General features: G+C 50.4%; 2 protein-coding genes across 6 annotated transcripts in view; one reads left to right on the top strand and one right to left on the bottom strand.

Annotated features, from left to right (window-relative positions):
• Window positions 1-26,429, top strand: part of LOC102460158 (sulfotransferase 2B1-like) — a 189,419-nt gene that overhangs the window by 146,866 nt on the left and 16,124 nt on the right. The window lies entirely within an intron of this gene.
• Window positions 1,074-8,939, bottom strand: LOC112545284 (DELTA-actitoxin-Aas1a-like). The gene is made up of 2 exons (XM_025183097.3): window positions 8,674-8,939; window positions 1,074-4,988 (listed from the first exon to the last, which is right to left on the bottom strand). Exons 1-2 carry the CDS (start codon window positions 8,769-8,771, stop codon window positions 4,523-4,525), a joined length of 564 nt encoding a protein of 187 aa, XP_025038882.3. The 5' UTR covers window positions 8,772-8,939; the 3' UTR covers window positions 1,074-4,522.

Below are 26,429 nucleotides of genomic sequence, written 5' to 3'. Positions count from 1 at the left end.
GATCGTCAGTGCTTTTCCAGAAATTCAAGCGGCCAGTGTGGACAGCTGGCAAGTTTTTCCGGAAAAGCAACTGCTTTTCCCGAAAAAGTGGCCAGTCTAGACACAGCCAATATGAGGGAGCGAATCAACACAACTTTCTGAAGAGCAATCATACCTCACCACTCAGTTAGAATTTATTGAGGGGGCCAAGAGACATGTAGACCAGGGCAATGCAATGGACATACTGCACTTGGCCTCTCAGAAAGCCTTGGACAAGGTCCCTCAAAAGGAGCTCTTAAGCAAAGCACTGGACATGCCCTCTTGTGGGTTAGTAACTGGTTAAAAGATACAAAACAACGGGCAGGAATAAATGGTCAGCTTTCATGGAGAAGCGAGTTAAATACCCAGGGTCAGTACCACTGATGTTCAATATATTCATAAACTGTCTAGAACAGTGATTCTCAAAGTGCAGGCCGGGACCACAAAGTGGATCACGTCCCTGTTTCTATGGAGTCACTGGGAACTTGGGACCGATGCTCAAGCCTGAGTTCAACTACCTAGACATGGGACAATGGGCTCAGACCTTGGGTCCCTTCCACGTTTCACAGTGAGGCTTAGACTTTGCCCCAACCCACTCGGAATGGGTCCAGGCTACAGTCCCCCACCTGGGGGTCATGCAGTCATATTTGTTGGCAGCAGGAGGTCATGGTGCAAAGAAGTATGAGAACCCCTGATCCAGGCAAAGAGGTAGTAAGGAGATGGTAACGTTTGCAGATGATACTAATGACTCAAGGCAGTTAAGTTCAAAGTGGACTACGAAGAGATACAAGGGAATCTCGCAAAACATGGCAAACTAATTCTGTGTTGGTAAATGCAAAGTAATGCACATTGCAAAGCATAACCCCATCTATCTGTATAAAATAGAGGAGTCTGAATTACCTTCTGCCACTCAGCAAAGAGATCTTGGAGACTTCTTGGATAGTTCTCTGAAAATCTCTGCTCAACATGCAGCAGAATAAAGCTAACAGAAAAGGATAGCTCAGAAAACAGAAAAATATCATAATGCCACTGTGTATTCCCATGGTACGCCCCCCCCCCCCACCGAATACTGTGGGCCGCTCTGGTAGCCCCATCTCAAAAAAGATACATTAGAATTGGGAAAGGGGCAAAGAAAGGCAATGAACATGATCAGGCTTATGGAACAGTTTCCTAGTAGGAAACATGAAGGAGATGTGGCCGTTCGTCTTAGAAAAGATACAATTAAGGGGAGATTGTGACACATCCAGGATCTGGACAGATGAACAGCCGTGTCCCCTCGGCTCTCTAATCTGGGGGTCCTATTACACTGCCCACGTATGAGTGCTGCCAACAGCCACTCTTGAATTACACTGCAGAGGGACACCAGACTTTCCCCTGAGAGGAGGTTCTTGTTCTGCCAAGCTCTCTCCCGGACAAGACAAGCTCCGATGAATTCCAGCATTTATTAATAGAAAATGGCAGGCATAGAATCCTGGTACCCCAAACGGAGTTTCCCCCAAACATTCAAATCCACTGATTTAGATAAAACAATAAAACAAGTTTATTAACTACAAAAGAATGGACTTAAAGCGAGTACAAATAATGAGACATACAAATCAGAATTGGTTACAAGAAAAATAAAAGTAAAATGCAGCTAACAGCAAACTTATCACAAGCTGATGAAATCAAAGCAAGGCCTCTCTTATCGCAGCCAGGATCCCTCCCTGGTCCAATGGTGCCTTCTATGTTCTCCGGGTGTTGTGGGTGCCATTGGCAGAGAGAAGGGGAGAAATTATTTGCGGCATCTGCCCTTCCTTCTTATTGTCCTTTCCCTTCTTTGAGAACCATCTCAGGGGAGGTTCAGGAAACAAAAAGTCAGTGGGAGTGGGAATGCCAGCCTTTGTCAGATGTAGATTTTTGTGGTCACTTCCCAGACTTCAAGTATGTCTTATGAACACCCTGCAAAGGACTCCAGTGTTGCTACACATATTTCTGGAGTATTGTGTCCAGTTCTGGGCCTCCCATTTCAGAAAGGATGTGGACACATTGGAGAGCATCCAGAAGAGGACAACATGACCTACGAGGAAAGGCTGAGGGATTTGGTCTTATTTAGTCTGCAAAAGAGAAGAGTGAGGGGGGATTTGATAGCAGCCTTTAACTACCTGAAGGGGGTTCCAAAGAGGATGGGAGAGGCGTCAGATGGCAGAACAAGGAGCAATGGTCTCAAGTTACAGTGGGGGAGGTCTAGATTGGATATTAGGAAAAACGGTTTCCCTAGGTAGGTGGGGAAGCACTGGGATGGGTTCCCTAGGGAGTTGGTGGAGTCTCCATCCCTAGAGGTTTTTCAGTCCCGGCTTGACAAAGCCCAAGCTGGGATGATTTAGTTGGGGTTGGTCCTGCTTTGGGAAGGGGTTCAGACTTGATGACCTCCTGAAGTCTCTTCCACCCCTAGGATTTTATTATTTTATTATTTTCTCAGGAGAATATTCTTCAGAGAGTTGTAAGTTTTCAAATTTGACATAAATTATTACAAAAGCATGAAAGGGATGACTGGAGGGGTACAGAGCACCATCAGAGTATGACAGAGGTCTGTACAATCTTGAATGGTGCAGAGAATGCAAATAGGGAAGTGTTAACTTTTCCTGACACAAGAACACGCAGTCACCCAATGAAATGAATTGGCAGCAGGCTTAAAACAAACAAAAGGAAGCTCTTCTTCACGCAATATGCAGTCAACCTGTAAAACTCTTTGCCGGGGATGTTGTCAAGGCCAAAATTACAATTGGGTTCAAGAAAGACTCAGATAAGATCTTGAAGGACAGCTCCATCAATGGCTACTAGCCAAGATCATCAGGGACATCCCATTCTCCTGGTGTCCCTAAGCCTCTGACTGCTAGAAGGTGGAACTAGACCAGGGTCCGGCAAAATAAGGCCTGTGGGCTAGATCCAGACTGCCACACTGCTGGATGCAGCCCATGGGTGTAGCAGAGGGAGCTTCAGCCAGGCTCCTTGCCTGCCTGACCCCCAAAGGCTGCTCAGAAAAGTTGACTGCAGGCTGGTTTGTCTGTGAACAGCTGCAAGCCCGGAGGAGGGGTGGGAGAGGTTTTGCACACTGCCCCACCCCCAAAACAATCTTGCAGCTCCTGTGGGAGCTGCCTATTTGAAGAACAGGCAGTGCACAAAGTGCCCCTCCCCATCTCCCCTCAGGCTCTGAGCAGCCTGCCGGGACATGGAGGGCAGGGAACCTGCTGGGCTGTTGGCCAGGAATCGCCCAGGGAATTCTCCCAGCCAGTGCTGGACTCTGGCACCCAAGCCCCTCCCTCTTCCCCTCTGACCCACCACTCCTGTCTCCCAACCCCACATAAGCCAAATCCTGTGCCTCCCTCCTGCACTCATACCCCCTTCCCAGACCCTGCACCCCAATCCCCTGGCCCCAGGACACAGGCCCCTCCTGCCCAAGGTCATAACACAAACCCCTGCATCTCCTCCCCTGCCCCGATCACAACCACCTCCTTCACCCAAACTCCCTCCCAGATCCCACATCCCCTCCTGCACGCCAATCCCTTCCCCTAAGCTCCCTTACGCACCCAGCCTCCATCCCAGACCCTGCACCTCCTCCACTAATACCATGGAAGAATATTATACCCTCCACCACTGACCAAATTCTTGGAGTGGGTCCCCATCAAAAATTATTGACCAGCGCTGGACTAGACAACAGGAGACGGCTCACTCGAAGCTGCCTGTTCGGTTCATTCCCTCTCACGCATGTGGCACTGCACTAGGCAGACCATTGGGCCAACCTAGTAGGGTCATTCTTTCATTCTTAGGATCTGATCTCATGTACTTAGCCTTTCTGGTAATTTCCATTGCAATCTGTAACCGGCTATTTACGTTCCTTAGGCAAGCATGTATGTAACTAAAACAACCTACGCGGCCATACCACAAGGTCACACTCTTAGACGTGTTTGCACTTAGCAAGCAGCTCAGCTCCCATTTGCAAATAATTCAATGGAACTGTTCATCACATTCCTTTTTGCAAAGCTTTACAGGGCCTTATAGCCATGACCAATGCTGAAGCTTCGGGTTTCCATATGCCTATTATATCTGAAGTTATAGCAAAAGCAAGAAAAAAACCTCCTTTATAAAATGATGGCAACCTCTGGATGCCTGGAGACTTCCCAGCCTGGGTAGACAGCAGATTCCTGGAAGCTGTGCACTGAGGGGTTGCCCCGGAGAGATTCAGGAGCCACCCAGCTGATTAGCAGAGCACCCACAGCTTGGCTTCCATTTCTACTGAGGGTGCACATGTGCACATGCCTCGGTGCATACCAACCACTTTTATTCCTCACATGGATGTTAAAAAATAGAGGGAACATGGGTAGACAGACATGCACCAGTGCACTACAAACAGCACCGTGGCATGTGCACCCACATGGCTCTGGCTGTTTTTAGTGCACTCACTTGAGCAGAGTTAGCACATCACTGTCTGCTCAGGCTGGGAGTCACTAGTTGCCACGCTGGTCTGTCACATGGGCCATTTCCCTGGGTTGCTTGGGCTGTCTGTGTGATCATCTTTTCCCTTAATCTCCACTTTAATGGTGGCCTTATCCTTGTTGGACACGGTGGCTGTTGCCTGGATCCCCTGGTTGGTCACCACTAGCTCGCCATCCAGCATCTCAAGCTCCACTCTCTCAAAGGACTCGCACTTATAGGGTGGGCCATGGTTGTACATATACTGGTAGAGACGCTCCATGCTCTCAAAGTGCTTCCTGCCCGCGAAGAGCTCGATGGCAAACTCCGAGTTGTAGAGGACGCGGTCGAAGGGGTTGGAGAACATGATGGCCAGAGTGAAGGCATCGGACTCGTAGCTCAGCACCCCCACGCTCCCGCGGGCCGAGTAGCTCGTTTTCACAAACACGCAGCTCCCCGATTTGCCAGGGGGGATGGAGTTCTCTGGCTTAACCAGATCATGGCCACTGAAACAGTGTGTCCTGGAGGAAAACCACACAGGATTCCTTTATTATACGGCATCCCTGACAACAGGGCATCCTTAGGGGTTATGGGGCCCTATGCAGTGCTGTAAACTGGTCCCCCAATGGCAGCGGGGAGAGGGGATTTTCAGAATTGTGATTTTATAATCTTCAGCCACGCGCTAATGAAATAGTTTTAAAGCCAGGTCCTGTTGACTGACAGTAAATTCAGAATAAACTTTAAAAAGAACAAATGTTCTGGTAGCACTTTATAGACGAACAAAACATGTAGATGGGATCATGAGCTTGCGTGGGCACGGCCCACTTTGACTGACAGTCCAGAGCGGGGCTTGGCAAACCCCTGTGACATGGCTTCATTACCGCTCGCATGGCTCTCTCTCCAGCTCTGCTAACAGGCCTGGCAGGCTTTGTCACAGTTCAGTGAGCTGGATCCTCTCCGGAGGAAGCAGGGCCGCAGAGCAGGGAGAGGAAGAGACGGGAGGGTGGACAGTAAGACCCAGGGGTGCCCCAAATTTCTGGATACAAATTCTACATCTGGGTAAATAATTTACACCTGGCAATAATGTAAAACAGCGTCCTGATAACGGCAGAAACCTGACCTGGGGGTTGGGGGGGGTCACTGCAGAGGGGACAGTCACTGGACAAGGGAGCACTGCTCTACCTGGGCCAGCCCCTAGGCCAGGGGTCTCTCCTCCATGACCAAGGCACAAGGGAAGGTTAGCGGGGCAGGGCCCAGGCTGGGCTCTGCCTGCCCCACTGCCCCCGCTCACACAGCACCAGCCTGCTCGGGGCGGGGTGCTGGCTGCAGAGCCTGGGCTAAGAGGGTGGAGCCCAGTAGGTTCCATGATGGGCAAGGAGGAGACCTCGGCCTGTGAAGCAGCAGCAGCCAGGCTGGATCTAAGGCAGGGAGCAGGCACATCTGCCCTGCTGAGGCTGCACCTGACAGGGCTGCACAAGGGGGATCTCTAGGCTGCATATTAAACCTGTGGAGGGATTTATCACCTTCTCCCGCTTGTGAGTCCTTTGGGCTGTACTGGACCCAGACAGCCCCACTGCTAAACCGCTGCAGAGAAGAATTTTGTGGTCATAAGTCATCAACGGCCCCCACAAATACGCGTACCACTGGGACACTAATCTTACAGTTGCTGGGAACCGGTGAACCTAAAATTAGTGTTTTACCCTGTTATGGTATATTTGTCTCCTGTTTAAGGGTATGTCTACACTACAGCACTATTTCGAATTAACAAAATAGTTAATTCGGATTAAACTAATTCGAAATAACGTATCTATACACAAAAACTATTTCGAAATAGCGTTGTGCTATTTCGAAATAGTGCATCCACACTGAGTGGACCCTGAACTGAAGATAAAGCTGGCCGGAACCAGTGCCGGCAGGGCATCAGGTTAGGACTTAGTGTGTGGGGCTGCTGCCTGAGGCTAACTGAACTCCGTGCTTAAAGGGATCCTACCCCCACCCCGGACAGACAGTTCTCAGGGTTCCCCGCTTGCTTGTCTACCTCGATGAGGGACAGCAAAGCAGTCCTGTCTTGGAGTACCCTGAGTGCCCGCACTCGGGACACCACAGCACTCGGCCACATGGAGCCAGAGCTGCCCCTGGGCACACCGGTGCATCTCGGGGGTCGTTGCCATCAGACCAGCTGCACTTGCTGCAGGCTTCCATCCAGGGGTCCATCGGGGGGCTGTCAGGATCCAGGAGGCCCTGAGGGAGACCGTCCACCCCTAGGAGCCTCCCTGGTCCTCCCCACCGGGGGCTTGTGCCCCATTCCTCCCTCACATCCTTCCACTTACTCTTCCTGTTGTCAAATAAAAGACACGTATGTTCAAAAATAAAAACAGGGTTTATAGAACAAAACTGGGGAGGGGATGAACCTCTGGGGAGACTGGGAAAAGGAGGTGGGAGAGGGGAAGAGAGAGGGTGGAAGAGGGGAGGGAGAAACCTGGGAGGAGGGAGCTGGAAGGGGGAAGCAAGGGGAAGAAGGGGATGGGGAAGCTCAGGGTTCAGGGTCTTGCCAGACCAACTTTACTTTCATGCTAACCTGCTCCTGGGTTTGCATGTGGCCTTTGGTGGCCAGGCTGGCAGCTATCCTGCCATAGACAGCCACATTCCTCCATCTAGTATGGATATCATGGAAGTTGGGGGCATGCCTCCCAAATCTGAATAGGGTCCATGATCTCCACCCTGGACAAGGAAGGCGCCTGCCTTCTCCAGCCCCTGTCAGGCTCCTGGGAGCTGGCAGACTGCTCCTGGGAAGCGGTGGAGGGCTGGCTGCCAGTGGCTTGCTGGCTCATGTTTTGGGGCCACTGGGTCAGGGGCTCCGGTGGCCACTGCTGGCTCTGGGCTGGCAGGCTTGGAGCTGGCTCCGGGGCTGGGGGAGAGGAGAGTAAGCTTTCCTGGTTGTGCCCAGAGTGGCCACCAGGGCTCTCTGGGAAGGGCTGGAGGCCCCCTATTTCGAATTAAGTGTCTACACAGCACTTTATTCGAAATAGCTATTTCGAATTTGGTGTTACTCCTCGTAGAATGAGGTTTACTAAATTTGAAACAAGGGCTCCACTATTTCGATTTATTTCAAAATAGCGGTTTGCCTGTGTAGATACTATTAAAGTTAATTTGAAATAACTGCTGTTATTTCGAATTAACTTTGTAGTGTAGACATCCCGCATATACTTGTGTTTAATATGGTGTATGTGTTTGTGTTATTTTCTGGGAGTCTCCAGCTATCTGGGAAGTACGTGGGGATTACCCTGGGTTAGAATTTTCCTCCCAAGCTGTCCTGGTGACCCTCCCAGGAAGGAGTGAGGGGGGTGGAGGCACCGCCAAATAAATGCATAGGAAAAAATAAAGTGAGCGTATGGCAGGATCCAGAAGAACCCAGACCTGTCCATCAGAACCTATAAGCAGATTGGCATTAAAGAAGATAACCAGGTGGAGAGGGGGGCGCTACAATTATGTTATTAACGACAGTGTGCAGGGGCATAGATACACCCGCATCATATGGCGATGTAGGAGAGTGTGAGCACACACACATATGTGTGTACACGTTTGGATGCCCATGTGTGGGTGTATATGGGTGAGGGTATGTGACAGACGTGCACATACAGGTCTGTGGAGGTTGTATCAATGTGCAGTAAACACACTGATCACCTTCACAAAGTATCACTGGCCGATAGCCATGGCTCTGCCCCCAGTCCAACTCCTGAGGACTGACATACACAGTCCAACAGTCCAGCAGCTGTTTCCTCTCAAATCAAATGTCCAGGGAACATTTCCTTCTCCCCCCCCCCCAAAGTGTGTGATCTCCCTCCAATCTCCTCCAGCCCTTGTCCTGGACACGTGCAATCCCCTGGCCCAACGATCCACTACAAACTTGAGCCCCTCCAGAGCTAAAAACAGCAAATTCAGGCTCGACAGAAGGAGGATTTGCAGTGGCCCAATGAGACACACAGAACTCACCCAGTCAGCGGGACGGGGGGCACTGCATGGGGAGAGAGAGAGTGTTTGGGGACGGATGGACAGACAGACAGACAGATAGAGGATGTGTTGGGGACAGACATACAGACAGACACTCACTCGCAGACACGTACCCCACACCCTAGCCCAGACAGACAGACCCCAGACATAGGATGAGTTGGAAGCCCCGAGGAGGGGGCCTGGGAACCTGCTCACCTGGGGTTTTCAAGGGTGCTGCTGGTCTTGTTGCTTATCTCAATGCCCACACTCCTGCCAGCAGCCACCTCCAGCATCAGCCCTTCGATGGTCTCCATCTCGCAGCACCGAGGGCTCGCTGAGCAGCAGCGCTGTCCCACTGGCCTCCCAGTCAGCCCAGGTCCAGCCCTGGCTGCATGTGCAGCCCACACGTCACCTGCGGGCAGGGTCGCTACATGACAGTGGCAGGATGTGAAGGTCTCAAGGCAGCAGGGTTTCTGCAAGAGGAAGTCCTGTCTACTCGAGTGGGGGAGGGAGCTCTCAGGGGAGAAACAAACCCAGCGTTCTCACGTTGCTACATAAACACCCCAGGGAGGTGAGTTTGTAGAAATGGTGGTGCCCAGAATGGGCCCTCGTCCCTCCCCTGCACCTGCCTAAGGCTTTGGGAGGGAGTTTGGCTCCGGGCTGGGGCCGGAAGTGGGGGTGCAGGAAGGGTTCAGATTCTGGTAAGGCTCAGGGATTGGGGTGCAGGAGGGGATGCAGGGTTCAAGTTCTGGGAAGGAATTCGGGTGCAGGTGGGGTGAGGGTGGAAGGAGCGGACATGGGGGCAGGGAGTGAGCAGTGTTGTGCTCACCCGTGGCACTCCTCCTCTGACATCCGTTCCTAGGCAGGGGGATGGGACAGGGATTCTGTACCCTGCTGCCTGCATGCACCTTCTCTGCAGCTCCCACTGGCCACAGGTGCACTTGGGCTGGTGGGGGATGTGCAGGGACAAACACACACACACCCTGCCCAGGGGCTGCAGAGACGTACCGCAGAGCGAGAGCAGGCAGGGAGCCGCGTTAGCCCCATTGCTGCAGGGGGTGACAGTGTAGGGCAGCCTGGACAACCCCATCTTGACCAGAATAATAATGTCTGTGTTGTCCCGCCCTGCAGGGCCTGGACTAACGATGGCTGCCTTGACCAAAGTGCGTCTTCCAACATAGCAAACCAGGCCTGATTTGAGCCTAGTGCATGAAAGCACATGGGCCAGGCCAAGTGGGGGTGAGCTTTGAGAATCAGGAGTGCGTTAAACTCTAGTGTGCTGGGAGTGTTGGTCTAGAGATACCGTGCCAAGATCACTGGGAGTAACCCGGTACTGGTACATAACAATTCTAATGAGCAAAAATCACCCATGCAGCCATAGAACTATCCATTAAGTATCGAGTAGTTTGACTAGCAGGATGTGTCCAAAAGAGGGGCATAAACAATACATGATTAATTGGTAAATTTTACTAGAACGACCAAGTCTTGCTATGGCTGTAAAAGTAGGAGTAGAAAAGATAATCGGTGGGAGGGATTCGGTAAGAGGTCCCCATGACCTAACCCGCTGAAAGTAGAAGCTGTGCTTGTTCCTAGTGACTAAGGCATATGGATGCCTCTGCGCATGGGGAAATGAGGCCACGACCTCCCGTCTGACAATCATCTGACAATCGTAAGGTCTTAGCGGTGGAACTGTGAGTGATTTATAGACATAAGTACATGTATATCCCATGCTTAAAATCAAGTATCTGGGGTATTGTGCCAGGTGTAGGTGTTATATTATTGTCTGTGCTATCTATCCTGTGTATTGAACAGATCTATGCAACCTTGCACTGCTTTCCTTTACCATTCTGTGCATAATAAAGTTAAGAAGAGTTTATCTGAGGTGTTTTGACTGGCTCCTCTCGTATCCAAAAGCCGAACCACACGACAGACAGCAGCAGCCCGGGGGCCTTTTTAAATAATAGAATCAGAGAATCCCGGGACTGGAAGAGACCTCAGGAGTCATCAAGTCCAGCCCCCTACTCAAAGCAGGACCAACCCAACTAAATCATCCCAGCCAGGGCTTTGTCAAGCCAGGATTTAAAAACTTCTAGGGACCCCATCCCAGTACTTCACCACCCTCCTAGTGAACTAGTTTTTCCTAATGTCCAACCCAGACCTCTCCCACTGAAACTTGAGACCATTGCTCCTTGTTCTCCCATCTCTCATTACTGTGGATAGCCTTTCTCCAGCCTCTTTGGAACCTCCCTTCAGAAAGTTGAAGGCTGCTGTCAAATCCCCCCTCACCCTTCTCTTTTGCAGACTAAATAGACCCAAATCCCTCAGCCTCTCCTCATAGGTCGTATGCTCCAGCCCCCGAAGCATTTTGGTTGCCCTCCGCTGGACCCTCTCCAATGCGTCCACATCCATTCTGTAGTGGGGGGTCCAGAACTGGACACAAAACTCCAGATGTGGACTCACCAGAGCCGAATAAAGGAGAATAATGACATCTCTGGATCTGCTGGCAATGCTCCTCCTAATGCAGCCTAATATGCCATTAGCCTTCTTGGCTACAAGGGCACACTGTTATCTGATATCCAGCTTCTCATCCACTACAATCCCCAGGTCCTTTTCTGCAGAACTACTACTTAGCCATTTGGTCCCCAGCCTATAGCAATGCCTGGGATTCTTCCATCCCAAGTGCAGGACTCTACACTTGTTCTTGTTGAACCTCATCAGATTCCTTGTGGCCCAATCCTCCAATTTATCTAAGTCACTCTGGACCCTATCCCTGCTCTCCAGCATATCTACCTCTCCCCCTAGCTTAGTGTCATCCGCAAACTTGCTGAGGGTGCAATCCATCCCCTCAGCCAGGTCATTAATAAAAATGTTGAATAAAATCGGCACTAGAAGTGATCATCTGGCACACTGCTTGAAATTGACTGTCTACCAGTCATCAAACCATTGATCACTACCCATTGGGCACGACCATCTAGCCAGCTTTCCGGCCATTTATCCAATCTATAGTCCATGTATCCAATCCATACTTCCTTATCTTGCAAGAAAGAATATTGTGGGAGACCATATCAAAAGCTTTGCTAAAGTCAAGGTATCTCACATCCACTGACTTTCCCATATCCACAGAGCCAGTTACCTCATCATAGAAGCTAATCAGATTGGTCAGGCGCGACTTGCCCTTTGTGAATCCATGCTGACTATTCCTGATCACTTTCTGCTCTTCTAAGTGCCTCAAAATGGATTCCTTAAGGATCCCTTCCATCATTTTTCCAGAGACTGAGGTAAGACTGACCGGCCTATAGATCCCTGGATCGTCCTCCTTCCCTTTTTTGAAGATGGGCACTACATTTGCCTTTTTCCAATCGTTCAAGATCTCTCCTGATCTCCACAAGTTTTCAAAGATAATGGCCAAAGGCTCTGCAATGACATTTGCCAACTCTCTCAGTACCCTCAGATGCATTAAGTCCGGACCTATTGATTTATGTATGTTTAGCTTTTTTAAATAGATCCTAACCTCCTCTTTACCCACCGAGGGCTGTCCATCTTCATCCCATCTCGCATTAGTCTGGGAGCTGACCTTGACTGCGAAGACAGAGGCAAAGAAAGCATTGAGTACTTCAGCTTTTCCTACATCAGCTGTTACTAGTGTTGAAGCAAAAAACGCTCCTCTCTGTTTAGGCAGCTAACAAACAGCTTTATTAATTAATAAAGCACAGCATGAGCCAAACATGGTCCCAGCAGAGCCAGGCCCAGTAAGGCTGCTAATACAATCAATCCTAGTATCTTTATACCCTTAGCCAAACAGTCTGACGTCAGGGCATCCAATTACAGAAATCCTCAATTAAACTTGGAAAAACAAAGCCTTATCAACAAGATGGCAGACAGGTACAAGGGAGTGCATCTCCTGTCCCAACCAGCCCAATTAACACATACCAATAGCCCATCCTGTAGGCCTCTTCTCACGGGGTGACAAAGTTCACTCTGGTCTACGTGCTTGAGAGAAAAGCTGAAATGGTTTCTGTTATACAAGATGGCTTCTAGCTAAATATGAAAATGGTTTCTACAGCTTCTACACTAGGTTACCTCCTTCATCCAGTAGGGGCCCCACACCCTGTCTGATCACCCTCTTATTGCTAACATGCCTGTAGAAACCTTTCTTGTTACCCTTCACATCCCTTGCCAGTCGCAATTCCAATTGCGCTTTTGCCTTCCTGATAACCTCCCTGCATTCTCGAGCTATACATTTAGGCTGTGTCCAGACTCAGGGTTTTTTTCGGGAAAAGTAGCCTTTTTCCGAAAAAACTTCACCTGCGTCTAGACTGCAGCCGCGTTCTTTCGAAATTAAATCGAAAGAACGCGGCTTTTCTTTCGACGGCGGTAAACCTCATTTCACGAGGAAGAACGCCTTCTTTCGAAAATGCTTCTTTCGAAAGAAGGCGTTCTTGAATGTAAATAGGGCTTCTTCGAAAGAGAGCATCCAGACTCACTGGGTGCTTTCTTTCGAAAAAGCGGCTTGCTCTTTCGAAAGTTCCGCGTGCAGTCTAGACGCTCTCTTTCGAAAGAGGCTTGCAGTCTAGACATAGCCTTAAACTCCTTCCTGGTCATTTGTCCAAGTTTCCACTTTTTGTAAGCTTCCTTTTTGTGCTTAAGTTCACCAAGGATTTCCCCTGTAAGCCAATCTGGTCTCCTACCATGTTTGCCTCTCTTGCTACGCGTCGGGATGGTTTCTTTCTGTGCCTTCAATAAGGCTTCTTTAAAATACTGCCAGGTCTCCTGGCTCCTTTCCCCTCCATGTTAGCATCCCAGGGGATTCTGCCCATCAGGTCTCTGAGGGAGTCAAAGTCCCTCCACATATCGCTGCTCTTGTGAGTATTAGAGGTGGGGACGGGGATAGGTGCTTGGGAAGCGCACTGGGGAAATGGGAGGAGACAGTAGCAAAGAAGCAGACAGAATGGTAGGGAAGGGGGTCTACAGACACCGGTGTCTGGGGACAGGCCTAAAGATCTCATGCCCTGGCGGAGCTGGTCGGGCTTTTCTGATGAATGAGGGGCACAAGGAACCCGAGAACAAGTCACTCCACTGAGTGGTTGTGGCTGGGAGTAACAAGAGATGAATCCTGGCGGCTTCCAGCCCAGGAAACGTAGCACCCATATCGGTTCCAACCACTAGCGATGATAAAAAAGAAGCTGAAGTCAAATCTTCATTCACTTGTGAGCAGGGGCGGATATAGGGCAGGGCGAACGGGGCGGCCGCCCCAGGCCCCGCGCTTAAAAGAGCCCCGCACATGCACTGTGGTGCCACCGCGCATGCGCATGGTATCACGGCGCATGCGCCAAGGCAAAGGTGGGGCCCCTCGGAGTTATGCTGCCCAGGGCCCCGCAAAACAGTCATCTGCCCCTGCTTGTGAGCTTCAACTCTCTAGTTGGTCCTGACGACATGTCCACCCATGGCTGGAAGTGCCCCACTGTTCAACTCTCAGTGTTTTATAGGACCATGTAGCCAATTATTTTAGTAGCTGGTTCATTTATTGTGTGGTTATGATGAATTGGCACTGTATGCTACATAGAGTTAAGTTGTAGGGCTATAGAAGTATATATCAGGATGTAAGAATAATCCTGTACTAGATGTCTCAGTAAGCTTGAAACTCAAGGCCTGTGGGTTGAGGCCTGCAAGATTGTAGCTGGGCTATTTTAGGCCTTACAGCTAAGAAACGCTGACACAAGTAGGTGAGCGAGGAAGAACTTGAAGCCCTAAGTCTCAGAGGAGCAGCCATGTTAGTTTGAATCAGTCCTGTGGCACCTTATAGAGCAGGGGTGGGCAAAAGGGCCTCCTCAGGCCGGATCTGGCCTGCCAAGTAGGTGAATCCTGTGCTGCTCCACTGCCTCCAGGCCTGGGGACAGAGGAGCGCCCGAAGCCTTCTCTGCTCTGCCCCCACCCTGCCAGTAGTGCGTGGTGGGGGCAGAACAAAGAAAGCTTCAATGTTTCCCACCCCCTGCCCAAGGCCTTAATTGGCCTGGGGGTGGGGGAATGCACAGACTCTCCTCCCACCCTGCCAGGAGCACCTGGTGCTTTGAAGTACCATGCGCTGCTCGCAGGGCGGGGGCAGAGCAGAGGAGGCTTTGTGAGCTCCCCTGTCCCCCAGGCCAAGTAGGGTCTGGGGGCAGGGGAGCTGTGACGTTTCCTTCACGCTTCCCCAGCCCTGCCAGGAGCCCGCGGCCCTTCAAAATGCCACGTGCATGTAGTGGAAATTCCAGAGGCAGTTATAAATATCCAGGCACACGAAAAGAAGGGAAGACCAACAGGGCCAGCTTTAGGCCGATTCAACCTATTCCCCCGAATTGGGCCCCGCGCCTAAGAGGGCCCTGTGCCCTAAAGCCGTGGTCCCCAACCGGTCGATCGTGATCAACTGGTCCATCACGAGGCCTCAACCAGTTGATCGTATGGTGTTCGGGATCTCCCCTCCCACTATCTACTTGCAGCGTAGTGCCGGCTTCCCACGGGGTTGGACAAAAGTCCTTCCTGCAGCTTCGCACCACTTCCAGGGATTCCGGAAGTGCGCTGGCTGCTCCCTTCCCACAGCTCAGTGGCGTGCCGGGCGCAGTGCAGGAGGGAGTGTCAGCCCCGGAGGAAAAGCGTGGCGCCGTTGGCTTCCTTGCACTGTGACCACAGGACTCAGGAGGGGTGAATCGAGCTCAGGGGTTTCGACTGTGCCATGGGAGGACGGTTTGGCCTCGGGGCAGGCAGGGGAGTAGTTTTGGCCGTGCCGCGGGAGGGGGTTTTGGCCCCGGGGCAGGCGTGAGTGTGGGTTTGGCCTCTGGGCAGGTGCAAGCGGGGGTTTGGCCCTGCCGCGGGAAGGGGGTTTGGCCCCAGGGCAGGCATGGGACTGTGGGAGGGGTTTTGGCTGTGTCGTGGGAGGGGGGGTTTGGCCAGCTTCTGGGGTGGGGGGAGAATCCTGGGAGGAGGCAGGTGCAGGGGACTCTCTACCCCCACTGGTCCCCATTCCCTCTCCCCACTCCCCTGTTCCCTCTCTCCACTCCCCAGCCTCAGAAACCTGTCCCCACTGGCACCCTGTCCCCAGCACTATGTCCCCTGCTCCCACCAACACAGTTGGGGCCACATTAGTGAAGCTTGGGGGGGGGGGGTTGGAGGAGGGGTTTTTTTGCATCTCACTTGTGTGGCCCCAACTGAGTTTTCTGTGGGTCAGTGACCCCGACTCAAAACAGTTTCCCCACCCTTCTCAGAAATAAAGACAATGCAGAAACTTTTTGTGTTTGACACAGTATTTTATTTAAAAATGAAGCCTGGCCAACAAACCCCCAATTGGATCCAAGCCACCATCTGGTCACAGCATCATAACACTCCTGCACTCCCCTTTCCCCCAGACCCTACATCTGAAAATCAGTTGTACAACTATCAAAACAAATTATTTTCCTAATATGAAAGTGAAAATCTATAATTATATTCTTTTAGAATAAAGTGGTGACTTCTATCAATATGAGTAAGTAAGAGATCAAAACTTTTATGTGTGGTGTGTTTTTTGTTTTTTTGTTTTTTGCTCAACAAAAAATCCTGGGTGCCGGGGCCCCGTCGAAACTCTTTGAATTGGGCCCCGCACTTCCTAAAGGGTATGTCTACACTACACTCCTAATTCGAACTAGGAGGGTAATGTAGGCATACCGCACTTGCAAATGAAGCCCGGGATTTGAATCCTCGTGGAATGAGGAGTAACGGTAGTTCGAACTACCTAGTCCGAACTACCTAGTCCGTGCCGCGTGTAGCCGCATGGCATGGGGTTCGAACGAGCCGGGATTTAAAAATGGCGGCACCTGGCTTATGCAAATGAAGCCCGGGAAATTCAAATCCCAGGCTTCATTTGCAAGTGCGGTATGCCTACATTACCCCGCTAGTTCGAATTAGGAGGGTAGTGTAGACATACCCAAAGCCAGCCCTGAGGATCAATCAAGAGGGAGGCCAGAGATAACGAGCTCAATTCAGTCAGGGAGGATGAGGCCCACTTCTAGCAGCTGATGCGGAGGTGTGAACAGCAAGAGAGGAGAAAACTGCTTTTGTAGTTGCCCAGCCATTCCAAGTCTTTGTTTAATCCTAAACTGACAGTGTCCAATTTGCAAATGAATTGTAGCTCTGCAGCTTCTCTTTGAAGTCTGTTTTGGAAGTTGTGGAGCATGTCGTGGGGAGCAATGTCCTTCCGTGTGTCGCCACGTAGGTCAGTCTTCCCCCTCTCCCATGCTCAGGAAGGGGGTGAGAACCTGGACTTTGTCTTTCCTGGAAAACATTGACCAGGCGGTTGGGCCGGGCCTGGATCCCTGATCCCACCCCATAATAGACCTTTGTCCCCACCTTGCCAGGACGGACTCTACACTGTGCAGTCCTCATGCTAACCTGCCCATATGGCATCATTTAACATCTCCTTAAATTCACAGTGTGCCGCAGATTTTTCAAATTTGCTACAAATTGTACAACTGTTTGACTTTCTTTTTGGCCTCTGTTATGGAACCTAGACCTTTCTGCAATTACCAATGGCTTTGGAGCATAATGTGACCCCAGGATTTCCACAATGTCACTGTAAGATTTGGTCTCTGGCTTAACAGGGAGCAGTGCAGCAGAAAGTGGGTCTTAGCCCCTACAACACTTACAAATATTGGCATCGTCTTCTCTTCCTTAATGTCATTCGCAATAGCAAAAAGTTCCAGACTCTCAGTATGTACGTGCCATTGCTCTATAGTCTCCTCAGAAGATCCCAGTGTAAGTGTAGCCATGGCTGCTGCAATTCCTTTCCTTCCTTCCTTCCTCCCTCCCTCCCTCTGGGCTCCACGGATCTTAGTTTCAGTTTGCACTGTCAGTACAAGCAGTCAGTTCTTACCCCCACCGTCCAGAACAGCTAAAAGCTTTGTTTCCTTACACTGACTTCCACGGCTTCTGTTGCTGGAGGCAGCACAGGTTTCCCATTCTTGTCACCACTTGGTTATTCCGTGTGGAATTCCACAGTTGAGGAAGAAATCATTGGAAACACAGTGAGCTTGAGTAATTGCAAGTGTCCATTTTATTGCATGACACAGAACTTACTGGAACCAGCCCAAACTGGCTGGGTTGACCGAATTCAGTTACTATAAAAACAAGATCTGTATCTACAACCCAATACACAACACATGTAGAAACCTTTCTTCCTGATTGCACCCTGCATGCTTGAGAAATATATTTATACTTCTCCCTAGTCACCTACCCAAGTTTCCACTTTTTATAAGCTTCCTTTTTGAGTTGAAGCTCACCAAGGATTTCCCTGCTAAGCCAATCAGGTCACCTGTGATATTTGCTTTTCTTACTGTGCATCAAGCTAGTTTGGCCTTCAATAAGGCTTCTTTAAAATACTGCCAGCTCTCCTGGCCAACTTTCCCCTTCATGTTAGCACCCCAGGGGATCTTGCCCATCAGTTCTCTGAGGAAGTCAAAGTCCGCTCTTCTGAAGTCCAGGGTGCGTATTTTGCTACTCTCCTTCCTTTCTTTGGTGGGGATCCATAAATATAGCATCTCATGATCACTGCTGCCCTGGTTGCCATCCACATCTACTTCCCCTACTAGTTCCTCCCTCTTTGCGAGCAGCAGGTCAAGCTGTGCATGGCCCCTGGTCAGTTCCTTGTACCCGGAAGTTATCCCCAACATTCTCCAAACACTTCCTAGATAGTCTGTGTGCTGCTGTATTGGTCTCCCAACATTTGTCAGGGTGGTTAAAGGCCCCCATGAGAACCAGGGTCTGTGATCTGGAAGCTTCTCTCAGTTGTCTGGAGAAAGCCTCATCTACCTCATCCACCTGATCTGGTCTATAGCAGACACCAACCACAACATCACCCCTGTTACTCCGGCCTCTGAACTTAACTCAAAGATTCTCAACAGGTTTTTCTCCCTCTAAGTACTGGATCTCCAAGCAATCATCCTGCTCTCTGAGGGTATGTCTACACTACAAAGTTAATTCGAACTAGCGGAGCGCTTAGTTCGAACTAGGTAAACCTCATTCCACGAGGACTAAGCCTAGTTCGAACTTACTAGTTCGAATTAAGGGGTGTGTAGCCCCTTAATTCGAACTAGTGGGAGGCTAGCCCTCCCCAGCTTGCCCTGGTGGCCACTCTAGCCAACACCACGGAAACCCTATTGCCCCTCCGGGCCCCAGACCCCTTAAAGGGGCAAGGGCTGGCTACGGTGCCCGTGCCAGGTGCAAGCCTGCCAGCACCCAGCCAGCAGACCCTGAACTTGGCACGGCTCGAGCCAGCCACCCGATGCCCCCCAGCTCTCCCCCTCTTGCCGGGACCAGGCTAGCGGCTCCCGGGAGCTTGCCCAGGACCACAAGAGGCGGGCACCCGCCTGGTCCAGTACAGACATCGTGGACCTCCATACTAGACACAGGAAAGCGGCCGTCTAGGGCAGGAGAGCTGCCAGCCTGGCCACCCAGGAGCAGGTTTGCATGAAAATCAAGGTGGTCCAGTGAGATCCCCGACCCTGAGTCCTGAGCTTAGAATGGCCGTACTGGGTCAGACCAAAGGTCCATCTAGCCCAGTAGCCTGTCTGCCGACAGCGGCCAAAACTAGGTACCCTGGAGGGGATGGACCGAAACAATGACCAAGCCATTTGTCTCGTGCCATCCCTCTCCAGCCTTCCACAAACAGAGGCCAGGGACACCATTTCTACCCCCTGGCTAGTACCACTTCATCGACCCAACCTCCATGACTTTATCTCACTTCTCTTTAAACTCTGTTCTAGTTCTAGCCTTCACAGCCTCCTGCAGCAAGGAGTTCCACAGGTTGACTATTTGCTTTGTGAAGAAGAACTTTCTGTTATTAGTTTGAAGCCTGCTACCCATTCATTTCATTTGGCGTCCTCTAGTCCTTCTATTATGGGAACTAATGAAGAACTTTTCTTTATGCACCCTCTCCACACCACTCATGCTTTTATAGACCTCTATCCTATCCCCCTCAGTCTCCTCTTTTCTAAGCTGAAAAGTCCCAGTCTCTTTAGCCTCTCTTCATATGGGACCTGATCCAACCCCCTGATCATTTTAATTGCCTTCCCCTCTCCCACCCTCTCTCTTCCCCTCTCCCACCTCCTTTTCCCAGTCTCCCCGAGTTTTGTTTAATAAAGAAAGTTTCTATTTTTGAACACACGTGTCCTTTATTTTGTACACCAGGAAGGGGGGCTAGGGAAGGGTAAGTGGAAGGAGGTGAGGGAGGAATGGGGTATGAGCCCCCGATGGGGAGGACTGGGGTGGCTCTGTGGGCTCCTTGTGGTGGAAGCTCTCCTGCAGCCCCTCGATTAACTCCCCCGCCCCCCACTGCTTCCGGCCTGTCTTAACCTCGGTTCAGGGTCCACTCAATGTGGACGTGCTAGTTCGAATTAGCAAAATGCTAATTCGAACTAGTTTTTAGGTCTAGATGCACTAGTTCGAATTAGCTTAGTTTGAATTAACTAATTCGAATTAAGTTAGTTCGAATTAGTGCTGTAGTGTAGACATACCCCATCTGTGTAAACCCTTCCTTAAGAGCTGGGCCAGGAACGCAGGGACTGGTGGTAAGAGGACGGGCTGACAGAGCAATGGATGGTTTTGTTCACACTCACGGGTACAAGGGGCGGGCTGGTAACCAGCCACACCTGGCGTGGAACAGGTAATGTTTGTGTCGATGCAAACTGGCAGAAGTCAGAGGAGGGGCCTCTCTGGCAGTGTCCTGGGTCATTGCTTGGGGCATGGGGCACGAGCAGGTTGGAACCAGTAGAGGTGAGTCTCTGTCCCTGGCCTTCTCTACACTCTGACGTGAGGCCCTGGGGCACTCGGCCAGAAGCTGGGGGTGCGTACAGGAGTGGGGGGGGGGGGTTCTGCGATGTGCAGGGGTCAGACTAGGATGGCCCAGGAGGCCGAGCTGGGGCCATTGTCGTGAGCACATATGTCTCAGGGTGGCTGCACCAGGGCGTGTGGCCACAGGATTTCTCGGGCCAGGAACTGAGCAAGATTCAGAACAAGAGCAGAGGAGTCGTCCCTGTGGGGGTAGTGTGGGTGGGAGGGGCAATAATATGTAGCTCTCTAGAGGGGGGACATGTGAGCACCTCTGGGGCCAGGCACCTACATCTGGACTCTTTAGAAAAAAAGATTTAGAGACGCTGCCCCCTGGTGACAAGGCAGAATGCAGCAGGCAGTTACTCTGGTAAGGAGGCACAGCACAGCACAGCAGGCAGAGACTGGAAGTGGAATGTAGATGGCTCTGGGTATGGGGAACTAAGGGCTTTCCACATACCCCTGTCGAAGTACCTCAGCAGGAACTACACACTGAACTATTCTGGTGTTCGGAGGCAGTGTTGGTTCTCCCGCATGGCCCTGAAGGAGGTGTTCTCCACCACCACTGTGAGGGCTGTGCCCTCCCCTCCCCCCCGCCAAAGTGACAATGAGGAGGCTGCTGTGAGCCAGCCCCATCCTTCAGGAGCTTTGCAGATCCCATTGCAGCCCTCATGGGGGATGAGCCGGGGCCAGAGCCAGGAGTGCGCACTGGGAGCAGGGTAGGCTCCACCCTCCTTACAGCAGCAAGCGCCTCGTGATCTGCAGGGTGGGAGGCGAGTCCCAGCCCCGTCGATGTCCATGGTGCGAATCTTGAGCAGCGCCGCTCCCCTTCCACAGGCATCTGTGGGGACTGGAAGAACCATTTCACAGCAGCGCAGAGCAAGGCCTTCGACGGGATCTACCGGGACCGCATGGGAGGCCTCCTGGGGGCGTTCCCCTGGGATGCGCCCTGGGAATGAACAATGGGAATAAAGCAGCCAGGAGACCACAAGGAGCCAGGGCTGAGTTGCCGGGAGTGGCTGGCTGCCGTGGTTCACACAGCCTATGGGAGGGAATGGCTCCGGCCTGGCAGAATGGACCAGGCTGAGGAGCATTGCCTGGCTTGGCCATTCCCTGCCAGCAGTACCTGCCATGTCCTCCCTCCCACCAGGCACTCGAGTCAGCCTGGCTTCTAGCCACTGCAGCTCGCTCCCTTGGCCTGTGACAGCCCCCTGAACCTTACCGGCACCGCTCTACAGACTGAGGTGCAATGTTCGAGGTACATGTTCTGGGGGTGAGGTGTTGTGTTATCCCCTGCCGTCCACAGGCCTTTCACATTGGGTCCCAGCAACATGATGGGTGTAAAACGTCCAACTTACACAGCACGCAGGGTGTGGCCTGCTGCCCTCCACCCCGTCCCGCCCTGACTCTGGACCACAAATGCGGCGATGAGCCAAAGCCAGTGACCTTTGCCCCGACCCTCTTCCCCCAGGTGCCAGGGCGCCGTGTGAGGGGGAGCCCACCCCAGGGCAGGGCTGTAGGGACGGGCACCCACAAGCCAGGACATGGGCACAGGGCTGACACTGCCAGCCCCTCACGTGAGGGGTCCCCTTTGGCTCCTGCTCCCTTCGCACATGTGTGTGTGTGGGGGGGGGCAGTTCCCGACCCCCTGGAGCTGGAGAACCCTCTGCCTGCGGCGGGCTGTGGGTGGGGGCTGCTCCCAGGTACGGTTCCCTGTTCACATCCTGCCCTGTGAGAGCAGCAAGTCCCTGGGCAGGGCGGCAGCGCAGGGCACAGACAACCAGAAAGGACATTGTCTTGACGACTTGATTACCTGCATCCTGCTTCAAAGACCTTTTAAGACTTCATTTCAAAGAGAATCCTCTGAACTGTCATTCATGATTAAATTTGACACTTTACACTCAAATTTGAATAAAGACCCTAATTATCTTACCCATTACAAAGATAGCTTCCCCAATTATCACCTCTAATATCATTAGGTCACAGACATCTACCTCCTCCCCTTCCTCCCCTCCATCCCTCTTCTGTTCTGAAATTTGATTTGTCCTTTTCATATGTGTTCATTTTTTTTTTATTTGTATCCTTTGGTATATATGGTTGTGACAATTTTCTTCCACTATTTGATCTGATGAAGTGGGTCAATAACTGAATGGATCAATAACTCCATCCTCCTGGACAGGTAGGGGACACAGTCAGGTGAGACCTGACAGTTCTGCAGAGATGTTGCATGCATCACAAGATCCATAACTTGGTATAGAACTGAGTCAACACGAGTTGCTCTCTTAACTTGTGCAGCAGTGATGGGCGTGTGCTCTACCTGTTCAAAGTAGAAGATTTCCTTCTAGCCACTATCTTGATGTTTGACTGGCAAAGGCAGCCTACAGGGACCATCCGCATTGCCATACAGAGTGGATTTCTGATATCTGATCTCATATGTGTGTCCCTGTGTCAGGATCCCCACTCAGGCCCCTTGGTCTGGGTTACCTTCTGGTCCACAAATCAGCCAGAGATGCTTCAGGTGCAGTCACCTGTGCTTTAATTGTTAGTTCCCACCACCTTCTATGTACAAAGCTTACAGTCAATTCAACCAGCTCCTCCATCTGCCTGGGAGCACACCCAGCCACAACCTGGCTTCTGGCTCCTGGCTTCTCCTTGCCTCTCCTGGCTTCCTTCCTCTGCCTTATATATCCCTCTCCCAGTGAGGCCCACAGCTGCTTCTAATAGCCCTTCAGGCCTGGGCTTGTTCAGCTGTTTCCTCTCAGTGTCTTTACCCAGGCTACAGTGGCAGAGCTCTGGTTTGCCAGCCATCTGTCACAGTCCCAAAAGCCATGATGCCCGTAGTTGCATACGACTAGCAGCCCGTTAGAGATGGAGATCAGTGAGAAGTGTAAACTTTCGTCCAAACAGGTACTCGTGAAATTTCCAAAGCCCGAAAACAATTCCCAATGCTTCACACTCGATTTAAGCATAGTTAGTTTCAGCCTTGCTTAAGGTGGGTGAAGCAAAAGCAATTGGTTTCTCTTCTCCTGAAGGCAAAATGTGTGACAAGACCACTCCCACTCCATACTCTACAGACTGAGGAGGCATCACAGGCCAACTGTAAAGGTGAGGATGGATCAAAATGTGTGAGGACCTCTGAGTTTACATCAAAGGCTTCAGTCCACTTCCAGGCCTTGTTCTGGCCAAGGAGCTCATGAAGTGGTTTGAATAGTGTGGCTGACTATGAAATAAACTTTCCATAATAGTTCAATAGTCCTAGTAACGAACAAAGTTGACTAACATTTTGAGGGGGTGGAGTCTCCACAAAAGCCTTTTAATTTTGAAGGGGACTTGGCCAGTAGCATCAATGGGGTTGTACCATTTGACTGGAGAATTGCTAATATAGTTCCTATTTTTAAGACAGGGAAAAAAAGCGACCCGGGTAACTATAGGCCTGTTAGTTTGACATCTGTAGTATGCAAGATCTTGGAAAAAATTTTGAAGGAGAAAGTAGTTAGAGACATTGAGGCTAATGGCAATTGGTACAAATTACAACATGGTTTTACAAAAGGTAGATCGTGCCAAACCAACCTGATCTCCTTTTTTGAGAAAGTAACAGATTTTTTAGATAAAGGAAATGCAGTGGATCTAATCTACCTCAACTTTAGTAAGACATTTGATAGAGTACCACATGGGGAATTATTGGTTAAATTGGAAAAGATAGGGATTAATATGAAAGTTGAGAGGTAGATAAGCAACTGGTTAAAGGGGAGACTACAGCGGGTCATACTGAAAGGTGGACTGTCAGGTTGGAGGAAGGTTACTAGTGGAGTTCCTCAGGGATCAGTTTTGGGGCCAATTTTATTTAATCTTTTTATCGCTGACCATGGCACCAAAAGTGGAAGTGTCCTGATAAAATCTGCAGATGACACAAAGTTGGGAGGCATTGCCAATTCAGAAAAGGATCAGGATATCATACAGGAAGATGTAAATTGGAGTGATAGCAATAGGATGAAATTTAATAGTGAGAAGTGTAAGGTTATGCATTTAGGGATTAATAACAAGATTTATAAGCTGGGGACACATCAGTTGGAAGTAACGGAGGAGGAGAAGGACCTCGGAGTCCTGGTTGATTATAGGATGACTATGAGCCGCCAATGTGACATGGCCGTGAAAAAGGCTAATACGGTCTTGGGATGTATTAGGCGAGGTATTTCCAGTAGGGATAAGGAGGTGTTAGTGCCATTATACAAGTCATTGGTGAGACCCCCATTTGGAATACTGTGTGCAGTTCTGGTCTCCCATGTTTAAGAAGGATGAATTCAAACTGGAACAGGTACAAAGAAAGGCCACTAGGATGATCCGAGGAATGGAAAACCTGTCTTATGAAAGGAGACTCAAGGAGCTTGGCTTGTTTACCTTAACCAAAAGAAGGCTGAGCGGGGACATGACTGCACTTTTAAATATATTAGAGGGATAAATACCAGGGAGGGAGAGGAATTATTTAAGCTCAATACCAATGTGGACACAAGAACAAATGGATATAAGCTGGCTAGTAGGAAGTTTAGACTGCGATTAGAGGAAGGTTTCTAACCATTAGTGGAGTGAGGTTCTGGAACAGCCTTCCAAGGGAAGTAGCGGGGGCAAAAGATCTATCTTGCTTCAAGATTAAACTAGATGGGTTTATGAAGGGGATGGTTTAATGAGATAACATGATCTTGGTAACTATTTGACCATTCATTATCAGTGGGAAATAGGTCAATGGAGGGATGATAGGAGTTACTATAGAGAACTTTCTGAGTGTCTGGCTGGTGAGTCTTGCCCACATGCTCAGGGTTTAGCTGATCGCCATATTTGGGGTCGGGAAGGAATTTTCCTCCAGGGTAGATTGGCAGAGGCCCTGGAGGTTTTTCGCCTTCCTCTGTAGCATGGGGTGCAGATCACAGCTGGAGGATTCTCTGCATCTTGTGGTCTTCAAACTATTTGAAGGCTTCAATATCTGAGATATAGGTGAGAGGATTATTCTAGGAGGGGGTGGGTGAGATTCTGTGGCCTGCACTGTGCAGGGGGTCAGACTAGATGATCATAATGGTCCCTTCTGACCTTAAAGTCTATGAGTCTATGAGTCCCAAATATTCAACAGAGGTCTGAAAGAATGCACACTTTTCTTTGTGGACTCGTTGACCATACTCTTCCAGTCTTTGTAGGGTAGCCTCTAAGTTCTCAAGGTGATCCTCTTCATTCCCGCCCATGACCAGGATGTTATCAAGATAGCACTGGATTCCTGGCAAACCACACAAGATCTAGTCCATTGCCCTATGGAACAAAGCTGTGGCAGAAGAGTAAGCGACAGTAACGTTAAAGCACTTTGTGTCACAATAGTCAACAGCTCTTGAGATTTCTCATCAACGTGCACCTGTAAATATGCTTGACTCAGACCAAGCTTGCTGGACTTTTGCCCCCCAGCCAGGCCCACAAAGAGTTCATCAATGAGGGGAAAAGTGGTATTGCTCTGCACACAACTCTGGGTTAACAGTGACCTTAAAATCTCCACCAATACGAATAGAGCCATCTTTGTTCAATATTGGAACTTTAGGAGTTGCCCATGGACTATGGGTAACTGGTATTAGGACTCCATTTCTGAGTAAGAGCTCCAGGTCCACTTCAACTTCTGGCCTGATGGCATATGGCACAGTTCTGGCCTTCAGATATTTTGGCTGGCTGCCGGGTTTAATGTTCAGTTTCATGGTGATTCCCCTCAAACTTCCCAGAGCCTCTCCAAAAACAGCAGCATGTTTCTTTAATACATCGGTCAGAGCTGTTTCTTCTTTAGTCATCCAGTGCACTTCTGCCCAGCTCAGCAGGATCTTCCTAAGCCACAATCTACCCATTTAGGCTGGGTAATGGCCTTTCACCACAAACATTGGCAATTCAGCAGTCTGTCCATTGAGCACCACCATCATCAGTAGTACCCAATTGGGGTACAACTTCTCCAGTATGTGTCTTCAGAATGATCTTATGCGGAAGATGCTGTAGCTTTTCCTTATACACAGTGGCTACGTCTAGACGGGCATGATTTTCCGCAAATGCTTTTAACGGAAAAGTTTTCCGTTAAAAGCATTTGCGGAAAAGAGCGTCTAGATTGGCACGGATGCTTTTCCGCA

The sequence above is a fragment of the Pelodiscus sinensis genome, chromosome 18, assembly GCF_052426305.1.
Source record: "Pelodiscus sinensis isolate ZL-2025 chromosome 18, ASM5242630v1, whole genome shotgun sequence".
Classification (NCBI taxonomy): Eukaryota; Metazoa; Chordata; order Testudines; family Trionychidae; genus Pelodiscus; species Pelodiscus sinensis.
This window is presented reverse-complemented; position numbering and strand designations above follow the sequence as displayed.

Coding starts and splice junctions, on each gene's coding strand:
- LOC112545284 (XM_025183097.3), bottom strand. CDS start 8,771: ATGGAGACCATCGAAGGGCTGATGCTGGAGGTGGCTGCTGGCAGGAGT. Junction 4,989..8,673: donor AGCACCCTTGAAAACCCCAG/GTGAGCAGGTTC, acceptor GTTTTCCTCCAG/GACACACTGTTTCAGTGGCC.